Source organism: Cetorhinus maximus, chromosome 1 (genome assembly GCF_964194155.1).
Source record: "Cetorhinus maximus chromosome 1, sCetMax3.hap1.1, whole genome shotgun sequence".
Classification (NCBI taxonomy): Eukaryota; Metazoa; Chordata; class Chondrichthyes; order Lamniformes; family Cetorhinidae; genus Cetorhinus; species Cetorhinus maximus.
The window spans coordinates 206,608,710-206,633,680 of record NC_135879.1 but is presented as its reverse complement, the minus strand read 5'-3'; the positions used below and the strand labels follow the sequence as shown (position 1 = coordinate 206,633,680).

General features: G+C 40.7%; 1 protein-coding gene across 11 annotated transcripts in view; it reads right to left on the bottom strand.

The window, feature by feature from the left end:
• The window catches only part of tcf4 (transcription factor 4), a 578,439-nt gene that overhangs the window by 433,634 nt on the left and 119,834 nt on the right, over window positions 1–24,971 (bottom strand). For 8 of the 11 annotated variants that reach the window (XM_078552205.1, XM_078552187.1, XM_078552223.1 and 5 more), the window contains 2 exons: window positions 9,662–9,723; window positions 3,380–3,479 (listed from right to left, as the gene is read on the bottom strand). The exons of the other annotated variants lie outside the window; for them this stretch is intronic. In XM_078552205.1, coding sequence (XP_078408331.1) covers window positions 3,380–3,479; window positions 9,662–9,723 — 162 coding nt within the window. The remainder of the gene's footprint in view (window positions 1–3,379; window positions 3,480–9,661; window positions 9,724–24,971) is intronic. 11 annotated transcript variants of the gene reach the window in all.

Below are 24,971 nucleotides of genomic sequence, written 5' to 3'. Positions count from 1 at the left end.
CTCTGGCTAGTGGGTCAGTAGCCGGAGGTCATAGATTTAAAATAATCAGCAAAGAACGAGGGTGGAAACGAGGAGAATTTTTTCTGCACAGTGGGTTGTTGAGGTCTGGAATGCACTACCTGAAAAGCTGGTGGAATGAGATTCCATAGGAACTTTCAAAAGGCAATTGGACATGTATTTGAAGAGAGCTAGTTTGTAGGGGTTTGGAACTAAATTGGCCAGCCCTTTCAAAGAGCTAGCACAAACATGACCTGGCCCCCTTCTATGTTGTAGGATGCTATCATGCTTCTATGATTCCAGGTGTCAGCCGTGAGGGAGTGTTGCACTGTTGGAGGCGCGGGCTTTCAGCCAAGATGTTAAACCAAGCTTCTCAGGTAGGCATAAAAAAGCCAATGGCATTACTTTGAAAAAGAGCGGGGAGTTATCCCCAGCCAATATTCATTCCTCAATCAACATCACAAAAAAAAAATCATCTGGTTATTGCACTTTGTGGGAATTGGTTATACGCAAACTAACTTGTGTTTTCTACAGTACAACAGTCACTACACTTCAAAAATACTTAATTGGTTGGAAAGCACTTTGAGATGTCCAGTGGTCATAAAATGTGCTATAAAGCTTTCTAATTAAGAGGAGTGAGGAATTTCAGCTAAGCATGATCAGGTCATTGACATGCATAAACCTTCTCACAGTCGACACTGAATAGTGACTAGGAGCAGGAATTCCAGCTGATTTCATCCTTCCTTTTTCTGTCCGGTGATACAAAGACCTAATTATTAACTGACCCAGCTGAGATCATCTAACTTAAAACATTGATAGCAAAGGAAACTTGCTACCTTCCTCGTCTCTATGGCTTGGTACGCCAGCAGGCATCAGGTGAGCAGTTAATTATTTGAAAACATTATTGTGTAGAATGAAGACATAACACTGCACAGGTCACTGATTTTAATACAACTTTTGATTTCCAAAACAACATTGGTGGAAAATAAAACATTTAGTTACAGGTACATTAGCAAATACATATTTTAATGTTACATGCACAGATGCACTTTTCAGGGGGAGGGGGCGGGAGAGCCAGAGAAAGTCCTAATCATCTTACACAAACTACTCCATAGTACTAGATGACAACTTTCTCACTGAGGCCTCGGGTAAAGATATCAATCGGGATGATGTAGCCAGAACCAAGTCTGCACATTTAAAACATGATCCCACTGTTTTCTGGTGGGTGCCCTGCACGCCTGTTAAAAACAGCAATGCTAAAATTACATTATGTGCTATCAGAACCATCATGTCCTCGTAACTGAGGTTTCTCATTTCCAGAACCATTCTTGTAAATCTTTTCTGCACCCTTTCCAATGTCTTCACATCCTTCCTAAAGTGCCCAGAATTGGATACAATATTCCAGTTGAGGCCAAAGCAGTGTTTGATAGAAGTTCATCATAGCTTCCTTGATTATATACTCTGTTTCTATTTATAAAGCCCACCACCTTCAACGATTTGCACACATATACCCAGGTCCCTCTGCTCCTCTACCCCCTTCTAGAATTGCATCCTTTATTTTGTATTGCCTTTCCTCATTCTTCCTATCCAAATGCATCACTTCACGCTTCCCTACATTTAAAAAGCAGGTTATCAGCCAAGAATTGCTATGGTTATAGCCAATACTTGTTAATGGTGGTTACATAGCAATTTTGGTTTGTGTTGTGCCCCTCCAAATGCCAATGGCTCACAGAAATGTAGGTCCTATTTGGATGTTAACACAGACGCAAAGAATGATCTCCCTAGTCCATGTAGGTGAGGCTAACAACTAATATCGCATGCAAAAAAAGCTGAGAAATATCACCAAAAAGAAAACGTCAAAAACAAATGTTAAAATAGGCTCTCTCCACTTTCCCCCTGCCCCCTACCCTCCACCTGCATTCTCAAAGTAAAAATACTTTATTTGGATAGGAATTACTTTCAGGTGTATAGTTAGCACAAAGTTAAAAACCTAACTTACCACGAGAATTAATGTTTACTAAGGAGGCGGCTCCCTCATAATAGCTCAATATGTTTATCCAGTGACTAGCTGAACTTTGCAAAGTCTGACAATCCCAGACTGAGTCATCAGTCTGTAGTGATTCGGAGCACCTTGGCCTCCAGAGTTCGAGAAGTGAAAATAAATAACTGGTCTGCATTCTTTACACTGATTGCTATCAAGCAACCCAGGTGAGGACATTACTGGGTTTGGCTGCGATCCACATTCATCACAGGTTCAAACATACGTTGTGCCCTCTAGAGCGAGTTGACAGACCTGGTACCTGTAAATTGCAAGAAATCAGCTGCAGAAAAAAATACATGCCACAGCAAGGCAATGGGAAGTGTCAAGTTTATACCACTCAGTATCTTAAGCTCACCTAATTCCACGAAGTTTTATTCCCTGGCCCCAAAAGGATCATTGCTCAATTGACAGTACATGTAACTAGGTTTATTTATATGAACTATTTGTCTTGTATTTTCATGCATGTTTTGCAAACAAAAAAAAAGATTTCTATCAAATTTCATGCTTCTCACATCCAGCACATGGGCATCATCAACAGACAGGAGCATTGATAGTACAGATTTAAATTATACTTCAAATTTCAATGAAAATCCTATATGCATTATGAACAGAGCATAGCAAAGAGACATGAGTTGTGATCAATTTGTTGCTATATTTGTACTCTGACATAGAAGGGGAAAAGCCCAAGTTGTGGTGAAATGCACATCACAAATTATGTATTTGTTTAAAAAATGAATAACATCGTAGCTCAGTATATAACAATTATACTAAACAAAAGGCTTTATACTCATTTGGTAAAGTTTTTTGCCCGTGTTATTAATTCTGAAGATACTTCAACTTCTCCAATGTGTCAATAAGCAATCAAGAACTATTCAGAAGCGTATTCAGCCTGTTTGTATCGAAGGGTACAGTCATTTACTAAGAGTTGTGGAGAGACACAAGGGTAACTTTGAAGTGGGGAGGAAGGTGAAGGTAGTGGCAGTGAAGAGACGGACATAATCTATATCAGAAAGATCATATGGGATGAAGAAACGCTACATCCTTCTAATCGCTCTTCAGCCTTCTTCCCTTTCTCCCACCCACTGATTTCATCTAGACTAGCTTCTCCTCTTAAAGCTCTTTAGGATCGAGCTCTGATTCTTGAAAGGAAGTGCAGTGCACATCAAGCAACTAATTATTAATCTTTATCTGAGCTGTATCAGTAACCTTCAAGAAAAAAGGCTGTCTTTAATGTAGATCTGTAGGTAGACAGTGAAGATAGAAAAATAACCACAACGCTCACTTCACATTTGCAAAGTTACGCTTTTGGAACAAACACAAGCACATCAGTGTAGTACACACCTACGAGTCGAGAATTCATGAATGAAGAAGAGGAAAGGTTGTCATGTGATCCAAGATCCCTGTTGGTCACTTGCTCATAGTGCACTCCATCACTGTAGTTCTACAAGACATTAAAATAAATAAAAACATGGTTCAACATCTAAGCAACTGCCAAGCAAGTGCACATTAAATGTAAACATTATTTTTTTAAAAAATCTAAGTAAAAATAGCAGTCAACACCCACACACATTACTACAATTGCAAACGCTGATGTAAATGCATAGACATATTCAGCCAAACAGAAATAAATAATTATGATCTAATAGTCATTACAGAGACATGCTGCAAGATAGCAATGTCTGGAACCAGAATATTCAAAGATATATGACATTTTGGAAGGACAGAAAGCTAAGAAAAGGTGAAGGGTTAACTCTGTTAAGTAATGATGATGTTAGAACATTGAAGGGGGATGACTTTAGTTCTAAAGACCAAGATGTAGAATCAGGTTGGGTAGGGGTAAGAAACAGTAAAGGTGGGAAGTCACTTGTGGAAGTAGTTTATAGGCCTCCTAACAGTAACCACACTGTAGGACAAGATATACAGCTTCTTGCTTGTGACAAAGGTATGGTGATGATCATGGGTGATTTTAATCTATATATAAACTGGATGAATCAGATTGGCAAGGGTAGCCTGAAATATGAGTTTATAGTGTTTTCAGGATGGTTTCTTAGATCAGCACATTCTACAGCCAACCAGAGAGCAGGCTATACTAGATCTGGTAATGTGCAACGAGGCAAGATTAATTAATTACCTCACAGTAAAGGAGCCCCTAGGTAGCAGTGATCATAACATTATTGAATTTCACTCAGTTTGCGAGAGAGAAGAGCGGGTCAGAGAAGAGTGTTTTAAAGTTAAAGGAGGACATTTATGAGGATATGAAAACAGAGCTGGCTAAAGTGAACTGGCAATTAGGTTAAGGGCTATGTCAGTAGTGATGCAGTGGAAAACATTTAAGGAGATATTTCATAACATTCAGCAAAGATACATTCCAGCAAGAAAGAAACACTCTAGGGGAAGGACACACCAGCCATGGCTAACTAAAAAAGTTAAAGATAGTATCATATTTAAAGAAAAAGCATACATTTCTGTGCAGCAGCAGGTCAGAAGATTGGACAGAATATAATGACTAAAACAATAATGAGGAGGGAGAAAGTGGATTACAAGAGAAAGCTAGCTAGAAACATAAAAACAGGTAGTAAAAGTTCCCACAGGTATTTAAAAAGGAAAAGAGTAGGTAAAGTGAGCATTCATTCCCTAGACAGTGAACTGGGGGAGTTAATAATAGAACGTGAATTGAACAGATATTTTGCATCTGTCTTCACTATAGAGGATGCAAATAACATCCCAGAAATAACTGTGAATCAAAAGGTGAAACTTAAAACAATTACAATCACCAGGGAAAAGGTATTGAGATAAAGTCCCCAGGTCCTGATGAGACTTAAAGAAGTGGCTGCTGAGATAGTAGATGCATTGGTTTTGATTTTCCACACTTCACTAGATTCTGGAAAGGTCCCATCAGAAGACATAACAGGTCTGCAAAGGGATATACATAGATGAAGTGAGTGGGCAAAAATTTGGCAGATGGAGTACAATGTGTGAAATTGTGAACTTGTCCTTTTTGGCAGGTAGAATAGAAAAGCAGCATATTATCTAAATGGAGAGAGAGATTGCAGAACTCAGAGATCCCTCAGTATCTCAGTGTTCTGGTAAATGAATCACAAAAAGCTAGTATGCAGGTACAGCAAACGAATAGAAAGGCAAATGGAATGTTATTTATTGCAAGGAGAATGGAATATAAAAGTAGAGGTATCTTGCTACAGTTGTATAGGGCATTAGTGAGTCAACATCTGGAGTACTGTGTACAGTTTTGGTACACAGTACCTTATTTAAGTAAGGACATAATTGCATTAGCATTTCGGAGAAGCTTCAATCGACTGATGTCTGGGATGAGGAGGTTGTCTTCTGAGGACAGGTTGGATCTAGATCCATTGGAGTTTAGAAGAATGAGAGGTGATTTTATTGAAACATACACGACCCAAAGGGTACTTAGCAGGGTGGATGCTGAAAGGATGCTTCCCCTTGTGGGAGGGAAAGGTCATCAACCTGACACATTAAGAACTAGAGGCATTTTTTTCTCTCAGAGCGTCGTAAGTCTGTGGAACTCTCTTCCCCAGAATGCGATGGCGTCAGGGTCATTGAATATTTTTAAGGCAGAGGTAGATAAATTCTTGACTAACAAGATGATCGAAGGGTACCGGGGTGGGCAGAATAGTGGCATTGAGGCCACAATCAGATCAGCCATTACCTTATTGAATAGCAGAGCAGGCTTGAGAGGCCATATGGCCTACTCTTGCTCCTAATTAGTATGTTCATATGTATAGCCATGCTCCAGGCTCATCAAAATCACTGTTCCCCACAACAGGAACAGTGTTGCAACAGTGGACAGATTCAAATCAGATATATAAAAGGCTCTGGACTCAAGCATCTTACATCAATGCTATACTATAATTAACGTTACAGCACTCTTGAGGTGCCAAGATACTTGAAGAGGGGTTTCTCAGTGCCCCTCCAATGAAGGCAGCAGCAAAATCAACAAAGAAAATAGTTGCCAGTCCACTAATGGCACTTTCTGCTTGTTGGTCTGTACTTACCACCAGGAGATAGCAAGTAGTTTACATCCAGATGTAAAAGTTCTGACTTACATCCTTCAAATAACTATCTACGCACAGATTACTTTCCTTGATCAGCAATCTTTCACTGCCAACTTTTCTCCTCATCCCTCCTCTCAAAGAAAAAAAATCAGCTCTTTGCTATAATATGCTTCCATAAGTGCTATTAGTTTTCCCATATTTTCAACATATATCATTATTTATGAATCATGACAGTGAATATCTTTGTGTTTCAACACCAGGATCTACAAGCAAGTGCAATCCTATCGTTAACCAATGCTTGCCCCATAGTGGTCATCAAGTAGCAGTCTGGAATGCGAACACCAGTCAATTTTCCTTTCCTTACTTCAGGACTTCTAAAGGCCAATTGTGATTTCTACAAGATGTGGGAGCTTTGCATAATGGGTGTTGATTTAAGCAAACATATCTGTGGGAAATGTCACCTACTCATATTGCTGAAGCTCAAAATCTTAGAACTTAAGGAGTTGGAGACAATATGGCACATCAGGGAGGGAGAACAGTTTTCAGACCAAGGTTTGCAGAGGGCAAACACATTAATGAGGGAGCAATCAGTAGAGGAAGAAAGATGGGTGACTGACCAAGATGTAGGAAAAGGAAGGAAAGTTTAGGAAAAGGAGCAACTTAGGCACTCAACTAATTTGGAACTCTAGTTTCCGGTGGGGAAAATGAGAACTCTGGGCAGGGTCATAAATAAATATCAATGGCAACAACAAACAAGAGATGACTCAAAAGGGGATTGACGGGATTAGCAACACAGCTGGAAATGTAGTAGTAATAGGGGATTCAATAGTTTGGGGAACTCACGCGATCTTTTACAGTCCGGATCAACAGTTCCAGATGTTAGAAAATATTTGCCCTCGAGCTTATTCTGCCATTCAATTTAGAACATGACTAACATGTACAACTCCTCCACTTACCCACCCAAAAGCTATTAATGTACCTATCAAAGACCTCAGTAGATTACCATGTGCAATACTGGGCTCCACACTATAGGGAAGGATGCAGAATCATAGAATCAGAATGACATGGCACATCAGGAGCCCATGTATGTCTCTGGAGAGGGTACAATGCAACTTCACTATAATGCTGTCTTAGCATGAGGAAATACAAAGGAGGGCTTCATAAATTGTGTTTTTTTGTTAGAACAATGCAGATTGTGGGGCGATTTGACGGAAGTGCTTACAATTATGAAAGGGTAAGACAAGGTTGATAGAAGCTGAGTTATCAATGTAGAAAACTGTGAAATAATAGGAAAAGAGAAAAAAATCTTTAATGGAAAGATCTACTTTGGTCCAATGAAAAATAATCCTTTTTAAATGTTTTCTTCATAATTATAACCTATTATCCCTGAAAGATAGAGTCAAGTAGGACATTAGGGATGATAGGTTAAAATTGTAAAGAGCAAATTTAATAAGGATATTCTCCATTAGACTTGAACAAATGAAGTGAACTGGTAGTGGTGTACAAGATTATGAACTTAGGATAAGATAGTTAGCAATACATTGCTTGCACTGATCAGTGAGACAGTGACAAGAGGACATAAATTTATGATAAAAAGGACCAAGGGAGGATTAGAATTTTTTTGTACAGATGGCAGTTAAATTGTGGAATTCCCTGCCACATATTGTGATTTAAAATAATTTATGCATTTTGTTTGAAACAGAGGAATAATAAATGACAGCAGCTAAAAAAGCAAAATTAGGCAAATTGTCTCCTGTGGAGAAAAATATTGGTGCAGACTTGATGGATGAATGGACTGTTTCTTTGATGTCACATTCTATATTTAGGACATTGTTAAAGCAAACACAAGAGGGTGTGTGAAGGCTCTAAAGCTGCCCTTTGGCACTCCAGCACAAACATTTCAGGTGATGTATTTTCCCAGTAACCGTCAGAAACATTTCTTTTTTTTAAAAAGTCACCAAGTTAAAGCTGTCTCTGGATGTCTGCAGCTATGCCCAGGTCACACGCGTGATCGTATCAACATGAAAAATGATTAGCAGGTCAGGCAGCATCTCTGCAGAGAAACAGAGTTAACATTTCAGGTCAATTACCTTTCATCAGAACAGTCTAACCTATTCCTGTCCTGATGAAATGTAGTCAACCTGACACGTGAATTCTGTTTCTCTCCGCAGATGCTGCCTGGCCTGCTAAGTACTCCCATCACTTTCTGTTGTTATTTCAAATTTCCAGCATCTGCAATATTTTGCTTTTGAAAACATGATGACATTGGTGAAATCTGCCCTGTGCTCTCAAATTTTAGTTTAATAATTTTTAGCTGCATTTTTCAGCTGTTTTTACAACACAGACCTTTGGTGGTAAGAGGTAGCCTGACTTAATCCAGGGCCCTTGCTAAACTAGGATCTAGTTTATTGGAGTTGCTATTTGGAGATGCCTCATGTTCTGTCTCCTCTTTCAAAGCCGTTATCATTAAGCCTTCCCGAAAAGACTCGTCCTAAACTCGATTGCCAATCCCCTTTTCTTCTTTTAAGTCTTTGAGCATGATTCCTCCAACAAAATTCACGCCCATCATTCCTGCACTGCACATTTACATCTCTCCAATCAGGTTTCAACCCATCATAGCACTGATATGGCCCTAATTAAAGTCATAAAGGCATCTTATGTGACTCTGACTTTGGTACATTATCCCTCCTCATCCTTCTAGAAACATAGAAAATAGGAGTAGGTCACTCTGCCTTTCAAGTCTGCTCTGCCATTCAATATGATCACGGCAGATCCTCTATCTCAACACCATACTCCTGCGTTCTCACCATACCCCTTGACGCCTTTAGAACCCAGAAACCTATCTAGTTCCTTCTTAAATACATTCAGTGACTTGGCCTCCAACATGTTTTCTATAGGCTTTTGGCACTATTGACCACACCATCTTCTTCCAATGCCTTTCCTCTGTTGTTCAGCTTAATGAGACTGCCATCGCTTGGTTCAGTCTGACATATCAGATTGTAGCCACATCTTCATTCTGTTACCTCTGAAGTCCCCCAAGGATCTGCTCTTGGTCCCTTTGGGCCGTTTTCTTATGTTAAAGTTGCTATATAAATGCAAGTTGTTATTGTAATCTATTGTTGTCACAAGGATATTGAGTAAATTATGGCGACCATGTGTTCAAGGAAGCTACGTCCCTTGAGCCATTAAAAGCACCCAGCAATTATTAACACTGTTGCCCTTCCAATTTGAATTTCAGGAAAGCATTCTGAGCTGCAACACTAGCAGAGTGATAAGAGAAATTTGAGGTTTCCAATTAAGCTCACATAGAAAGGCACTGTCTGCATTATATAAAATTTTCCCTGTAGTTTTTAGGTAGCAATATGCAATACACATTTAGGGACAACAACGTTATGCTAAAACAAACATTAAATTCTGAACAATACTCGCAACAGATTTGCAATATTGTACTTACAAATCTGTATTTATAAATGTCTGAGTTTTAACTTTGCCCTCCAAAAAGATTCCCCTAAATAAAATTAATTTCTCAATAGCAGTAAGTAGCATACAAATTAAAGTTTAGTCCTGTAATATCTAGTCTACTGTGTCTTACCCTGGATGGACTAGGTTGATCCCCGGCTCCCCAGGATCCAGAGTTTGTTCTGTCTTCCAGATCTAAACACAAGGAAGAAAAGAAATGACCCCATCAGCTTCCTGGGTTGTGATGAACGTTAGAGATGCCCCAAAAGCTTTCTTTCCATAACCATTCATGAATGCTCCATCTTATATTTCAGGCATTTGTGAATAGAACAGATGGGTTTCTGAAAATCTATTAGGCCAACGACTATTTTAGAATTCTGCTTCATTCTTCAAACCAGCCACACTCTCCTTGATGCATATCTTTATATATATTTTTTTTAAATGGAAATTAATCAAAATGAAATTATTGCATTTTAAAATGTTTTTTTTTGGCAAAACATTTTGTTCCATACTCAGATTTTTTCAAACTAAATGCAACCAAGGTGGGATGTTGCTGAAAATGAGCAGCTAAGCCATGCAAATCACATGAATCCCAGTTTGATCCACAGTTAGACACCTGGGATCAAGTGAGGGGCACTGAAGTTTGCTCAGTGGCCCAAGCCTGCAGCGAGGAAAATCTGCCAGAAATCCAGGCATCAAATGGCCTCTGTTGAAAGTACACGTGAAGTACAGGTGAGAACAGATTCAATCTTAGCTGCAATATGGCTGAATAACCTGCCAATCATGTAAAAGCTCAAATAGGAATAAACGACCACTTGGCCAAGCTACCAGAGCCACTTACAGCCATGAAACCATAAAGCAAAACAAATCAAGAGGGGATGAGAGAGGAGAAACATTGACAAAGAAAGCCGGCAACAAAAGAACAGGCATGTAGATTCAGAGTACAGTCCAACAAATTACACAGAGTACAGTCCAACCCATTGACATATATAGAACTCAAACATCACTTGGGTATGGCATTGTGGAACTGAAATTGCAGGGAGGAAGGAAGGGGAAGGGGTTAAAAGGAGAAAAATCCCTCACAAATTATCACTGGAGGGGAAAAAAAGTGCAGCAATTTTTTAGTCAGCAATAATAAAACAGAAATCTAGCATGAAGCAAGAAAAAGCTACCATTTATAAAGCATGTTGTCACCCACAAGGTATCACAGAGCACTTTACAACCAAAGGATTAACTTTCAAGGTACAATTCTTCTGTTCTCTCCACAGAGCTTGTCCGACCTGCTAAGTATTTCCTCAGTAGCTAATAATTTGCCACTTAAGGGCCTTAATTGGGGAATGGGTGGGCTGCCCTAGGCCTTGCCCACCCCTTGTTAAATTGGAGACAGACCAGGGGCTGGCAGGAAGGCAGAATACCCAGGGAATTTTACTGGCACCTCACCTGCAAGTCTGCCAGCAGGAGACTGCAAAATTTTGTCCCCTATTCTTTCAATAGTGCCATGGGAATATCTGCGTTCATCTAATCAGCTTTAACATCTCATCCAAAAGATGGCACACTGGCAATGCAACCCTCTTCAGTATGATATTGAAGTGCCAGTCTAGGCTATGTGGTGATGTCCACAGCAGCACTTAAATTTACAATCTCATGATTCAGAGCAGATAGCAAAGAATTCCAATATTGCCCTCTAGGGAGTATATGTATGGATATTGGGTAAGGACAGGATCAGATTAAGCTGTGATGTGATCTGTAATTGATACTCATTGCAGACATGTGTACAAGATATGGAGAGCTGTCAGCATCTCCAGAACCATACTCCATCATGAGTTGGATATATACTTGAAAAGGAAAGGTTTGCAAGGCTATGGGAAAAAGAGCAGGGGAATGAGACTAACTGGATAGCTCTTTCATCGAGGTAGCATAGGCATGATAGGCGGAATAACCTCTTTCTGTGCTACGTGATTCTGAGTTAATAACCTTTGGATCCGGAGAGAAAAATGGAAAATTAAAAATGGTAATGGGATGATGTGGCAAGTGAAGAGGCATTCTTTGTAAAGCGACTCCTGCCAAAATACTGCAATATCTACATTATTTCACAGAAACACTGCAGTCATTCCTTCTCAGTCATCTTTCAATTATTCAATTTATTATGCGGACTATTGCAGAGGAAAAGTTAGATTAATTTTTGAGGTAAAGCTGTACCATACAGTGTCAGGTTAACTCAGTGCTGGCATTCTCGCTTGAGTCAAAAGGTGGTAGGTTCAAGTGCCACTCCAGGATTTGAGAACATAATCTACGTTGGCACTTCAATGTATACTGCAATGTGTGGCACCATATTCTGGATAGGATTTTAAAAATAAGGTGCTGTTTGTCTGTTCAAAGTAGACAATAAAGATCCCCTAGTACTCTAATGAAGTGGTGTGCCAGGGGATTACTCAGGCTTGACCAAACGCTGGTTTAAGATTTTAAAGTATTTGCAGTAAAAAAAAACTAGAATGGATGTAGAAAGGAATGTGACCTTTGGGTCAGGCCAGGAAGTTGATGACTGAACTATGGGTCAGGCCATCATCAGGTATGGAATGTGACCTTCAGGACCAGGCTAAGATATGCAGATGACTGAACAATGTAGTAAATTATCAGAATGGATAAGGCAAAGTTCATGATTCAATAAACTGTGGGCATCATTTGTGTTAAGGGTCAGGTCATTCCGTGACTATTTTGTAAACTCACCTGTAATTGCGGACATACCAAACTAGGCATAGAAGAACAATTGAGAGTTGTGGTGAACTATCACAGAGATGGTATAAATACATGGCAGAAACTGTGCACCTTTGAATAGCTTCTTAAAGCACTCTGAGAATACATTCCCCTGTATGCATACTTGTATTCAATAAACTGCTGCTTGATTCGCCTACAGCTGACTCTGTGTTGAGTGTCTTTAGATACTCTCAGCACTTCAAAAAAGCTGTGGGCTTCTCATGGTGTCCTAGCCACAATTCATCCCACAGCCAATGCCAACTGAAACAGATTAACTGGTCATTTATTTCATTGCTGATTATTAGACTTTGCTATACATAAATTGGCTGCAACAATAACATACTGTAATAAAACTGTGAAAGCACTTCAAAAGTAGTTCATTGATTGAAGGCACTTTTGGGCATTCTAAGAACATGCATTGTGCTATATTAATGTACGTTGTTCATTCTTACATATGAACCCTAAGCATGTGTAAGCTCAGTTCAGCTACCACAGAATCATGGGTTTGAATCTAATGCCAGGAGCTTGAGATCATCATCTAAGTTGACATTGCACTGCAGTACAATACAGGGGGCGTGGTGCATTATCAAGGGATGATTTGATTTGGTCGTTAAACCAAAGTTTGAGCTGCCTGTTCTGGTGGTGTATAGTGAAGTTATTTGAAAAGGGCAGAATGTTCCTCTGTTGTTGTAGCCAACTTTGTTTTCTCAACTAACATCATGAATAAGTTCATTTATCTTGCTGCTGTGTTACGGTAAATGCTGTGCACAGATAGCTTCTATTTTTGTCTAAATATCAACACTTCAAAGTAATTCATCATATGTCTGAGTCATAACAGCACAGAAAGAGGTCATTCAGTCCATTGATTCATGCCTTTGTTATGCTTTTTATATGATTAAAAGTCCTGAATTATGAAATATTTACCAATTTCTATCACCTAACTAGTGGAAGTGAATAAAAGAGGCTCCAATGAGCCATAAAATTACTTCAAGAAACAGTCGTGAACGCACTGCTCAGTTGCAGCGCTAAAGACACGGCTGAACTGTTCACAACTAGTTTCAGCCAGAAATGCCAAGTGGGATCATGCTTTGTGTCATCTTCTTGAGATCCTCACCCTCATCGATGTTTGTCTTTAGCCAGTTTGGATTAACTTCAGCTAAACTGTTCCAGTACAGCTTCAACACTTGCATCTGCCTGACAATATGGAAAACTGCCCAGTTATGTCTTGTCCACAAAAAGGACAAATCCAATCCGCCAAATACCACTTCCATTATTTTACTCAGAATCATCAATGCAATGGAAGTTGTTGTCAACAGTGCTATCAAGCGACACATATTCACTGATAACCTGATCACCAATGCTCAGACTGCGTTCAGCTTGAACCACTCAGCTCCAGGCCTCATTTGGGCCTTGGTCCAAAGATAGTCACAAGAGCTGAATTCTGGAGGTGAGATGATAGTAAAAGGCTTTGACAGCAAGGCAGGCAGCATTTTACTGAGTGTGGAGCCAGGGTGCCCTAGTAAAACTGAAGTCAAAGGTGATTAGTGGAGAAACACCAGCTAGAGTTTTGCCTAACACAAAGGAAGATAGTTGTGGTCACTGGAGAACATTATTGCAGACGTTTCTCAGGGCACCATCCAAGACCCAACCATCTTCAGGTACTTTATCAATGACCTTTCATCATTTGTAAGGTTAGAGGTGAGGAAGTGATGCTGTCAGTGTTCAGCTCCATTTGCAATTCTTCTGATACTGTAGACAATAGTGGAATTAACAAATTTTTCAACTAACCTCCATTTATCTGGATTTAATTTGCCACCACATCTTAACATTTTCACACCTAGCCTAGCACTGTTCACAGTGCACACAATAGAAATCTGATTACAAGGGAACGTGTTGTGAACATGTTAAGAAGAAATTTAATTGCAACAGATTCATTAAATCCAACCCCGCTGCCTATCAATTTAACAATTTAATCCTTTCAAATAATCCTGGGATCTCATTTGCTGCACATTACATAGCATCTGTTTTTATGTCACAGACTAAAAAACATCCAACATACAAACAGAAAATGCTAGAAATGCAGAACAGGTCAGATGGCATCTGAAACGCAGGTTAGTGCTTTGGTTGAACCCTTCATTAGACAACGCAAACAGGGATCAGCTACACACTAGTGTTTGGAAAGGGCTAGGAATCTAACTTCAAGCACATCAGACAAAGGGACAACAATGAGAAAGGGGACGGGAAATACAGAACTGAAGGTGTTGTGTCTGAATGCACGCAGTATACGAAATAAGGTAAATGAGCTTGTGGCGCAGATTGAAATTGGCAGGTATGATGTGGTGGGCATCAGGGAGTCATGGCTGCAAGGGGATCAGGACTGGGAGCTAAATATCCAAGGATATACATCCTATCGAAAAGATAGGCAGGTTGGCAGAGGGGTTGGGGTTGCTTTGTTAGTAAGAAATTAACTTAAATCGATAGCAAAAAATGACATAGGGTCAGATGATGTAGAATCTGTGTGGGTAGAGTTGAAGAACCGCAAAGGTAAAAAAACCATAATGTGAGTTATGTACAGGCCTCCGAACAGTAGTCAAGATGTGGGGCACAAGATACACCAGGAGACACAAAAGGCGTGTAAGAAAGGCAAGGTTACAGTGATCATGGGGGATTTCAATATGCAGGTAGACTGGGAAAATCAGGTTGGTAGTGGATCCCAAGAAAATGAATTTGTGGAATGTCTACGAGATGGCTTTTTGGAGCAGCTTGTGGTGGAGCCCACTAGGGAACAGGCAATTCTAGATTTAGTGATGTGTAATGAGGCAGATTTGATAATGGAGCTTAAGGTGAGGGAACCCTTAGGAGGAAGTGACAATAATATGATAGAATTTACCCTGCAATTTGAGAGGAAAAAGCTGGAATCAGATGTAACGGTATTACAGTTGAATAAAGGCAACTACAGAGGCATGAGGGAGGAGTTGGCCAGAATTGACTGGGAGATGAGCCTAGCAGGAAAGACAGTGGAACAACAATGGCAGGAGTTTCTGGGAGTAATTTGGGAGATACAGCAAAAATTCATCCCTAGGAAGAAGAAGCATACTAAAGGGAGGACGAGGCAACCATGGCTGACAAGGGAAGTCAGGGACAGTATAAAAGCTAAAGAGAAAGCATACAATGTGGCGAAGAGCAGTGGGAAACCAGGGGATTGGGAAGCCTACAAAGACCAACAGAGGACAACTAAAAAAGAAATAAGGAGGGAGAAGATTAAATATGAGGGTAAACTAGCCAGTAATATAAAAGAAGATTGCAAGAGTTTTTTTTAGATATACAAAGGATAAGAGAGGCAAAAGTGGGCTTTGGGCCTCTGGAAAATAACGCTGGAGAAGTAGTAGTGGGGAACAAAGAAATGGCGGAGGAACTGAATAGGTACTTTGCGTCAGTCTTCACGGTGCAAGACATGAGTAACATCCCCAAAGTTCAAGAGAGTCGGGGGGCAGAGGTGAGTATGGTGGCCATTACCAAGGAGAAGGTGCTAGGAAAACTGAAAGGTCTGAAGGTGGATAAATCACCTGGACCAGATGGATTACACCCCCAGAGTTCTGAAGGAGATAGCTGAAGAGATAGTGGAGGCGTTAGTGGTGATCTTTCAGGAATCACTCGAGTCAGGGAGGGTCTCAGAGGACTGGAAAATCGCTAATGTAACCCCCCCTGTTTAAGGGAGTGAGGCAAAAGACAGGAAATTACAGGCCGATTAGCCTGACCTCGGTCGTTGGTAAGATTTTAGAGTCCATTATTAAGGATGAGATTTCAGAATACTTGGAAGTGCATGGTAAAATAGGGCAAAGTCAGCATGGTTTCATCAAGGGGAGGTCATGCCTGACAAATCTGTTAGAATTCTTTGAGGAGGTAATGAGTAGGTTAGACAAAGGAGAGCCAATGGATGTTATCTACTTGGACTTCCAGAAGGCCTTTGACAAGGTGCCGCACAGGAGGCTGCTCAGTAAGATAAGAGCCCATGGTGTTAGAGGCAAAGTACTGGCATGGATAGAAGATTGGCTGTTTGGCAGGAGGCAGAGAGTGGGGATAAGGGGGTCCTTCTCAGGATGGCGGCCAGTGACTAGTGGAGTTCCTCAGGGGTCAGTGTTGGGACCACAACTTTTCACTTTATACATTAATGATCTAGATGAAGGAACTGAGGGCATCCTGGCTAAGTTTGCAGGTGATACAAAGATAGGTGGAGGAACAGGTGGTATTGAGGAGGCGGGGAGCTGCAGAAGGATTTAGACAGGTTAGGAGAATGGGCAAAGAAGTGGCAGATGGAATACAACGTGGGGAAGTGTGAGGTCATGCACTTTGGTAGGAAGAATAGAGGCATAGACTATTTTCTAAAGGGGGAGAGAATTCAGAAATCTGGAGTGCAAAGGGACTTGGGAGTCCGAGTCCAGGATTCTCCTAAGGTTAACTTGCAGGTTGAGTCAGTAGTTAGGAAGGCAAATGCAATGTTGGCATTTATTTCGAGAAGACTAGAATATAAAAGCAGGGATGTGCTGCCGAGGCTTTATAAGGCTCTGGTCAGACCACATTTAGAATATTGTGAGCAATTTTGGGCCCCGTATCTCAGGAAGGATGTTCTGGCCCTGGAGAGGGTCCAGAGGGGTTCACGAGAACGATCCCAGGAATGAAAGGCTTAACATATGAGGAACATTTAAGGACTCTGGGTCTATACTCGATGGAGTTTAGAAGGAGGAAGGGGGATGTGATTGAAACTTAGAGAATACTGAAAGGCCTGGATAGAGTGGACGTGGGGAAGATGTTTCCATTAGTAGGAGAGACTAGGACCCGAGGGCACAGCCTCAGAGTAAATGGAAGACCTTTTAGAACAGAGATGAGGAGAAACTTCTTTAGCCAGAGAGTGGTGAATCTATGGAATTCATTGCCACAAAAGGCTGTGGAGGTCAGGTCATTGAGTGTATTTAAGACCGAGATAGATAGGTTCTTGATTGGTAAGGGGATCAAAGGTTACCGGAAGAAAGCCGGAGAATGGGGTTGAGAAACTTATCAGCCATGATTGAATGGCGGAGCAGACTCGATGGGCTGAATGGCCTAATTTCTGCTCCTATGTCTTATGGTCTTATAACTTAACATCTTCCTTTCTCTCTTTCAGTCTCTACCTCAAAATAAATAGACATGGGCCGGGATTTTCTGTTCAGCATGCGCAGCCGGGCCCCGCACACCGACGCGTAAAATGACACGCGGTGATGTCGGGCGTGCGTCCCGACGTCACCGCGCGTCACTCTGATCTGTCGTTCAGCAGGCGTGCACCAAAGTCGGCTGCGCGCTCGCCGAACTATCAAAGGCCTGTTAAGGCCATTAATAAACTAATTAAGCAATTTGACAAGGCTGCCCGTCCAACCTTAAGGTTGGCGGGCAGGCAAAAAACCCAGGTAGCCTTCGCATTTTTCTTGAAACCTCATCCACGGGCGGGATGAGGTTTCATGAAGGGTTTATTAAATTAATAAATATTTATTAAACATTTGATAAACATGTCCCAATTCATGTGACGCTGTCTATGATTTTTAACTTTTTTTTATTGTGAAGTTTCAAATTCAACTTAATCTGCCTGAGGCAGCTCTGTGCCTCAGGGATATTTCTGCACTCTTTCACGCACATACTCTGACTCTCCCTCTTCCCTCCCGCCCGCACAGGTAACGCTGAGCGCTAACAGGCGCACATCACGCCGGACAGGCCAATTACGTAAATTGACGGCGTGCAGCCTCTGCGCCCACCCGCACCCGACCAGCCTGCCTGACAGGGAGAAAATTCTCCCCATGAAATAGCCTCACAACAGGCTTGAGGGAAAAGTTATTGATTATGGAATAAAAGGGACAGTAGAAACGTGGACACAAAATTGGCTGAAAAATAGGAAGCAGAGAGTAATGGTCAATGGATGTTTTTCAGGCTGGAGGAGGGTTTGTAATGGAGTTCCCCAGGGGTCGGTATTGGGACCCTTGTTTTTCCTGATATATATTAATGATCTAGATCTTGGTGTGCAGGGGACAATTTCAAAGTTTGCAGATGATACAAAGCTTGGGAGTATTGTAAACTGTGAAAAGGACAGTGTAGAACTTCAAAAGGACATAGACAAGTTGGTGGAGCGAGCAGATAGGTGGCAGATGATGTTCAATGCAGAGAAGTATGAAGTAATGCATTTTGGTAGGAAGAACATGGAAAGACAATATAAAACAAGGGTGAAATTTTGAAGGGGGTGCAGGAACAGAAAGACCTGGGTGTATATGTGCATAGATCATTGAAGCTGACAGGACAGGTGAGAGAGCAGTTAATAAGGCATATAGTATCTGGGCTTTATTAATAGGGGCATAGAGTACAAGAGTAAGGAGGTTATGCTGAATTTATATAAGACACTGGTTAGGCCTCAGCTGGAGTATTTTGTACAGTTCTGGGTGCCACACTGTAGGAAGGATGTGAACACATTGGAGAGAGTTCAGAAGAAGTTTACAAGAATGGTTCCAGGGATGAGCAACTTCAGCCATGAGGATAGATTGGAGAGGTTGGGACTGTTCTCCTTGGAGAGGAGCGGCTAAGAGGAGATTTGATCGAGATGTTCAGAACCATGAGGAGGCTGGACCGAGTAGATAGGGAGAAGCTGTTCCCGCTCATAAAAGGATCAAGAAAGAGGGGGCACAGATTTAAAGTGATTTGCAAAAGAAGCAAATGTGACTTGAGAAAAAACTTTCACACAACGAGTGGTTCGAGTCTGGAATGCACTATCTGGAAGTGTGGTGGGGGCAGGTTTAATCGAGGCATTCAAGAGGACGTTAGATGATTAATTTGAATAGAAACAATGTGCAGGGGTGCAGGGAAAAGGCAGGGCAATGGCACTAGGTCATAATGCTCATTTGGAGAGCCGGTGCAGATACAATGGGCCGAATGGCCTCCTTCTCTGCCATTAAAATTCTGAGACTCTGCAAGGTTACCATTTCAGCTAGGCCCCTTCATGAGAGCTCAGTGCTCTGAGGGTCACAACCAAAACTTTAAACAATGCTGCTAATTCAGATGCTGGCCTGCAGTATACTCCCAGCATTCTCAAAGGAATTCATGAGCTCTTTACATTGAACTACATTTAATCAGATAAAAATTTGCAATGTTTGAGTAAATGTTGACCAATGCCATATGAAATCAGGAAAAATAGATAGAAGTCGACAGTACTTGAACTTGGACAGTTCTGCCAGAATTTATTTCATTCTTGGTTGGAAACGTAGGTTGCATATAATTATGACAACCACATTTTTGCTCGTAGAATTGTAAAAGTTGTCCTTCCCTAATGTCAGGTCAAGTTGACCACACGTACTTTCATTCAATATGCCAGGTGCCATACGCTTCCAGAAGCTACACCTAAGATACCTTCAAATATATCAGATCAATAAAAATATAGAATAATCCAGTTAATTTGAACTGGGGGAAGAGGGTTAAATTTGCTTTGTCCTATGTTGCTCCAATGAGGAAGTGGTAATAAAATTGTACTGAGTTTAATATTTAAACACCAAAGATCAGTCTCTCCGCCAATTTTTCATCATTTCTAGCCTTTTGCTTTGTCGTCTGCCTCAATTTTCATTGCTGTTAAGGATATAAATATAAAATGGCGGATTGTTCTTTACAAGGACCAAAAGCGAACCAATGCATTTTGATCATCAAAGCCAGCTAATTATTTTCCAATTAATAACTCTTCATTTTAAATCACAAGCTTGTTTCTGAGCACAAGATTACTATTAGAAGCAGTGAAGTGCTTGAATGGGAGATTCACAGACTGCCTCTGACAACACATGCTAAAGGCTCACAGGCATGCATCCTTGCCACCAAGGTCCAGTATCTTGGGTCAGGGCCTGGACTGAAAAGACCTTCCCCAGTCCCAACATCAGCGAAGGTATTCAGCAGAACAGCAACATCATTAATGTTACTGACTGTGCATGAACTATTAGCAGCGTTGCAAACTGAAGAAAAACCTTTTGCATGTCAAGAAAGTTTAGTCATTAAATAAAAAAGTGGAGAATTGTCAGAGTTATAACATGAGTCTCTTAGCAGGGTTGAAAATAAATTAAAACATGAATGCTTGTAAACTTTGATAATTATGCAGTAGAGTAGCTTATGTTGTCAGAGTAAACGCCACATAACATTTCTCACCTACTCACAGAATCGTCACAACAAAGGAGGCGGCCTTTTGGCCCATCGTGTCTGCACCAGCACTCTGAGTGAGCAATTCACCTAATGCTATTCCCCCATCTTCTCCCCATAACCCTGCACATTCTTCCTTTTCAGATAACAGTTTAATTCCCTTTTGAATGCTTCAATTGAACCACCAAACTCTCAGGCAGTGCATCCCAGACCTTAACCACTCGCGGCCTGAAATAGCTTTTCCTCTTCTTTTGCCAAGTGCTTTGAATTTGTGCCCTCTCATTTTCAATCCTTACATGAGTTATTTGGATTTTTATTGGTAATGGAAACAGTTGTAGTTTCTTATGGTATAAAGTGTGCCAATTAATTAAGTATCATAACATTTTCAATTTTCTGCAGCAAAACCAACTTCCAAGGACACATGATAACTACCCCTAACCCTTAAGTGTTAAACAGTTCCTATTGTAAAAAAGTTGTATCAATTCCATTAAATCAACAGAAGAAATTCGACATTTAAAAAAATAAACCTACACTCCTTTCAGGGCATTGTCATAATTCTAAATTTCAGTTATGCAGTCAATGAATGGTGCCATGATAAATTGCTGCAACTAAAGATTGAAATTACTTTCAGCAGCATTTGTAATGTTTGTATGATATTCCTCTGTGCATTCATTAATCCATTTTAAAGTAAACATACTAATGAATGTGCTGAAATAGCACAGAGTCGAATTTCATACCAATGTAAATACTGCAGATTAATTTCAGTTCAAATTAGCTTAAGCAAAATTACTCCTTTTCTTTTTTTGCAAAAGCCCCAATACAATACCATGTTTTCAAATCTGCTTTCTGATAGTTTTGAAAATCCAGCCTCTGAAAGGTACCACTAACCAGAGAGAAACTGATGCTGAGTTTGGAGCCTAACACTTCTAATTTAATCAATACGTAGCATCAAGTACAGAAAGCTTAAGAATTTATTTTGATTTTAAGAGCACACTGTCTCTGGTTCTCTTTTTTTTGGGGGGGGGGGGGGGGGGGCACAGGTGGTTGTGTAGAGGGGTGCAGGAGAAAAATCAGCCAACATCCCCATTCCTTATCATTCTCAAGCGGCTCCTCCTGTAAAGAGTTCATGTTTAGAGGCTGCGTTAGGCTGAACAGTGATTTCTCTTTTATTACATAATCAGATAGTCTGACATTTGCTCTTTAAGCTCACAACTCAAAACACTTGGATGAGATACCAGAGGGCTACTGGCATGCATCGAATGATATATCTTCACAAGAGGAAAGAAGAGTGTAGCAAGGAAAAAAATATTCTGGAAGTGAATATGCCTGTTAGGGAGGAGAAACGAAAGATGCAGTGCCCCTGTGATTCCAGAGTACAAGGTACAGCAGACATGAAAAAGAAACACACATTCAAAAGAGGAGAAAAGAAAAGTAACCGCAGCACAATCATTACAAAATACAGTTGTAATTTTAAAAATTAACCCAAAGGATTATAAATTCAGTTAGAACTATTGCAGTGTAATCCTATTTGACACAATATAGAGCAAAAACAAAGCTTGATCGCAAAGAAACGCAAATCATATAAAATTATATCATATAGAGAAAGATATAATATATATATATATATATAAAAACACCCGTACACTTAATAAACAGTACTGTAAGTCTCCATTATAACATGTGTGTAAAAAGGTGAACATGCATCACATGAACAGTGTGCTCTGGTGTATGTCAGTGTTGTTTAATTGGGTTAAGTTGATAGTCATGGTTATTTGTTCCATTATAATGATATTTAACAAGGTTGACATAAAGCTGCAATACACATTAGCTGAGTAACAGACACAATTGGCAAGCTGTTTTGTGGTGCTGATGAGTACTGAACTTCCAGGTCTAATAAGAGATGATTTCAGATTACGAATGACTATTGCGTCCATTTCTGACACTTAGGTAAAATACAATGTAACAGTTACCTAGAGCGGTCACAAGCTGAGACCTAGACCCACATGTAAAACCAGAAAAATAAGAGATCAATGCTTACAAATTTAACCCAACAAAACACAAGGAAAACATACATTCTTAAAAAAAAACCATGATTGCTCACACAAATGACGTCCATGAAAGAGTCACATTGCAATTAGTGAAGTACTCAAAAAATAACCTACGTAACAAAGCAAAAAGGAAAAAGCTCATTCTGATTATGGGATTATAAAACCATTCAAAATATAATGAAAAGTGAATATTGGACTGAAAATGTCATGACAGGTCATTTGCTTTCTGTTGAGGTCACAATGCTGGAGAGTATTGGATTGAGTGTCCAGGGATCTATGCTGGGATCCCTCCTGTTCTCACTTCAATGTAAGTTCACAGGGTGGATGTGGAGAGGATGTTTCCCCTTGTGGGAGAATCTAGAACTAGGGGTCACTGTTTAAAAATAAGGGGTCGCTCATTTAAGACAGAGATCAGGAGAAATTTTTTCTCTGAGGGTTGAGTGTCTTTGGAACTCTCTTCCTCAAAAGGCGGTGGAAACAGAGTCTTTGAATATTTTTAAGGCAGAGCTAGATAGATTCTTATTAACAAGGGGATGAAAGATTATCAGGAGTAGGCAGGAATGTGGGGTTGAGGTTACAATCAGATCAGCCATGTTCTTATTGAATGGCAGAGCAGGCTCGAGGGGCCGAGTGGCCTACTCCTGCTCCTAATTCGAATGTTCGTATATATGTGTGAATTATACAATTGTCTGGAAGAATGCTAATTTTTGAAATTGTGGAAGCTGGTTTTGTAATGATTGTGGTCTACTTCACTTTTTGGATTTTTTTTCCTTCCCTTTAGCATATGTGTTCCTTTGATTTAATATTCCTTGTACTCTGGAATCCCAGCAGTACTGCATCTGGTCTCAACCCTCCCCAACCATACAAGATACTGGCAGTACTTTTTCTTCAACTTTCTTCCCTCTTCTCAGGAAGATGTACTACTCCATGGGAACCGGAGCAGCATGACAAGGGGGCACACATTCAGGGTTCTGCAGGACAATATAGAACCAACATCAGAGAGTATTTCTTTCTTCAGAGGATAATGAAAAGTGGAAATCAATTGCCATGGAGCAAATGAATTTTGTTAATGCCAGTTCACCAGGAGTCATTAAATGAACCATTTGATTCCAATGGGAAGTTGGCAGAGTTGGTGTTGTAGAAGGATAAGATCAAACAGTAGCTATTTTCTATTAATGAGTTTGATTCAGAATCTCATAAGTAAATTAGACAAATTTTGCAGATGATAGAAAACTAGGCGGTAGCCCAAAAATTACAAAATGAGTGGGTGGGCAGAAAAATGGCTTATACAATGTAATAGAAGCTAGTCTAAATTACTGCACAAAGGAAGGAAAACATGAGAAATGTCCATACCGACCAAAAAGAGCTACTCAGTCTAATCCAGCCTTCCAGCTTTGGGTCTGTGTCCCTGCATGTTATAGCACCTCAAGTGCATGCCCAAGTGTTTTTAAATGCGATGGGTGTTTCTGCCTCCACCATCCTTTCAGGCAGCGAGTTCGAGGTTTCATCAGCCTCTGGTGAAAAGAATCATCTTTAACACCCCACTAATCTTTCTGCCAGCTATGTGATTGATCTCTCTGCTCATGGAAAAGGGCCCATCCTCTCCACTCTATCTAGGCCCCTCCTAATTTTATGCACTTCAATTAAGTCTTCCTTCAGCCTCGTGTTCCAGAGAAAACAGCCCCAGTCTATCCAATATTTCCTCACAGCTAAAGTTCTCCATTCCTGGTAGCACCCTCAACAAATCTTCTCTGCACCATCTCGAGAGCAATCACATTCTTCCTGTATTGCAGTGACCAGAACCATACGCAGTACTCCAGCTGTGGTCTGCTAGTATTTTGTATAGTTGTACCATAACCTCCCTACTCTTGGACTCTGCAACAACCAACAGAGGAAAATACTCCATATTATTTCTTAACCATCTTTATCCACCAGCCCTGCTACCTTCAGGGATCTGTGGACATTTAGTCCAAGATCCCTCTTCCTCTACACTTCTCAGCTTCCTACCATTTATTGTGTATTCCCTTGCCTTGTTTATCCTACATAAATGTATTACTTCACACTTCTCCGGATTGAATTCCATTTACCACTTATCTGCTCATCTGACTGTCGCTGGGTCAAAATCCTGGAACTCCCTTCCTAACAGCACTGTGAGTGTTCTGACAACACATGGACTGCAGTGGTTCAAGAAGGCAGAATATAGAGTCAGGGTGGTGTGCGGCTTGGAGGGGATCTTGCAAGTGGTGGTGTTCCCATGCATCTGCTGCCCTTGTCTTTCTAGGTGATAGAGGCCACGGGTTTGGAAGGTGCTGCCGATGGAGCCTCTTTGAGTTGCTGCAATGCGTATCGTGCATGGTACACACCGCTGTCACGGTGCATCTGTGGAGAATGTTTCAAGGTGGTGGCTGGGGTGCCGATCAAGTTGACTCTTTTGCCCTGGGTGGCGTCAAGCTC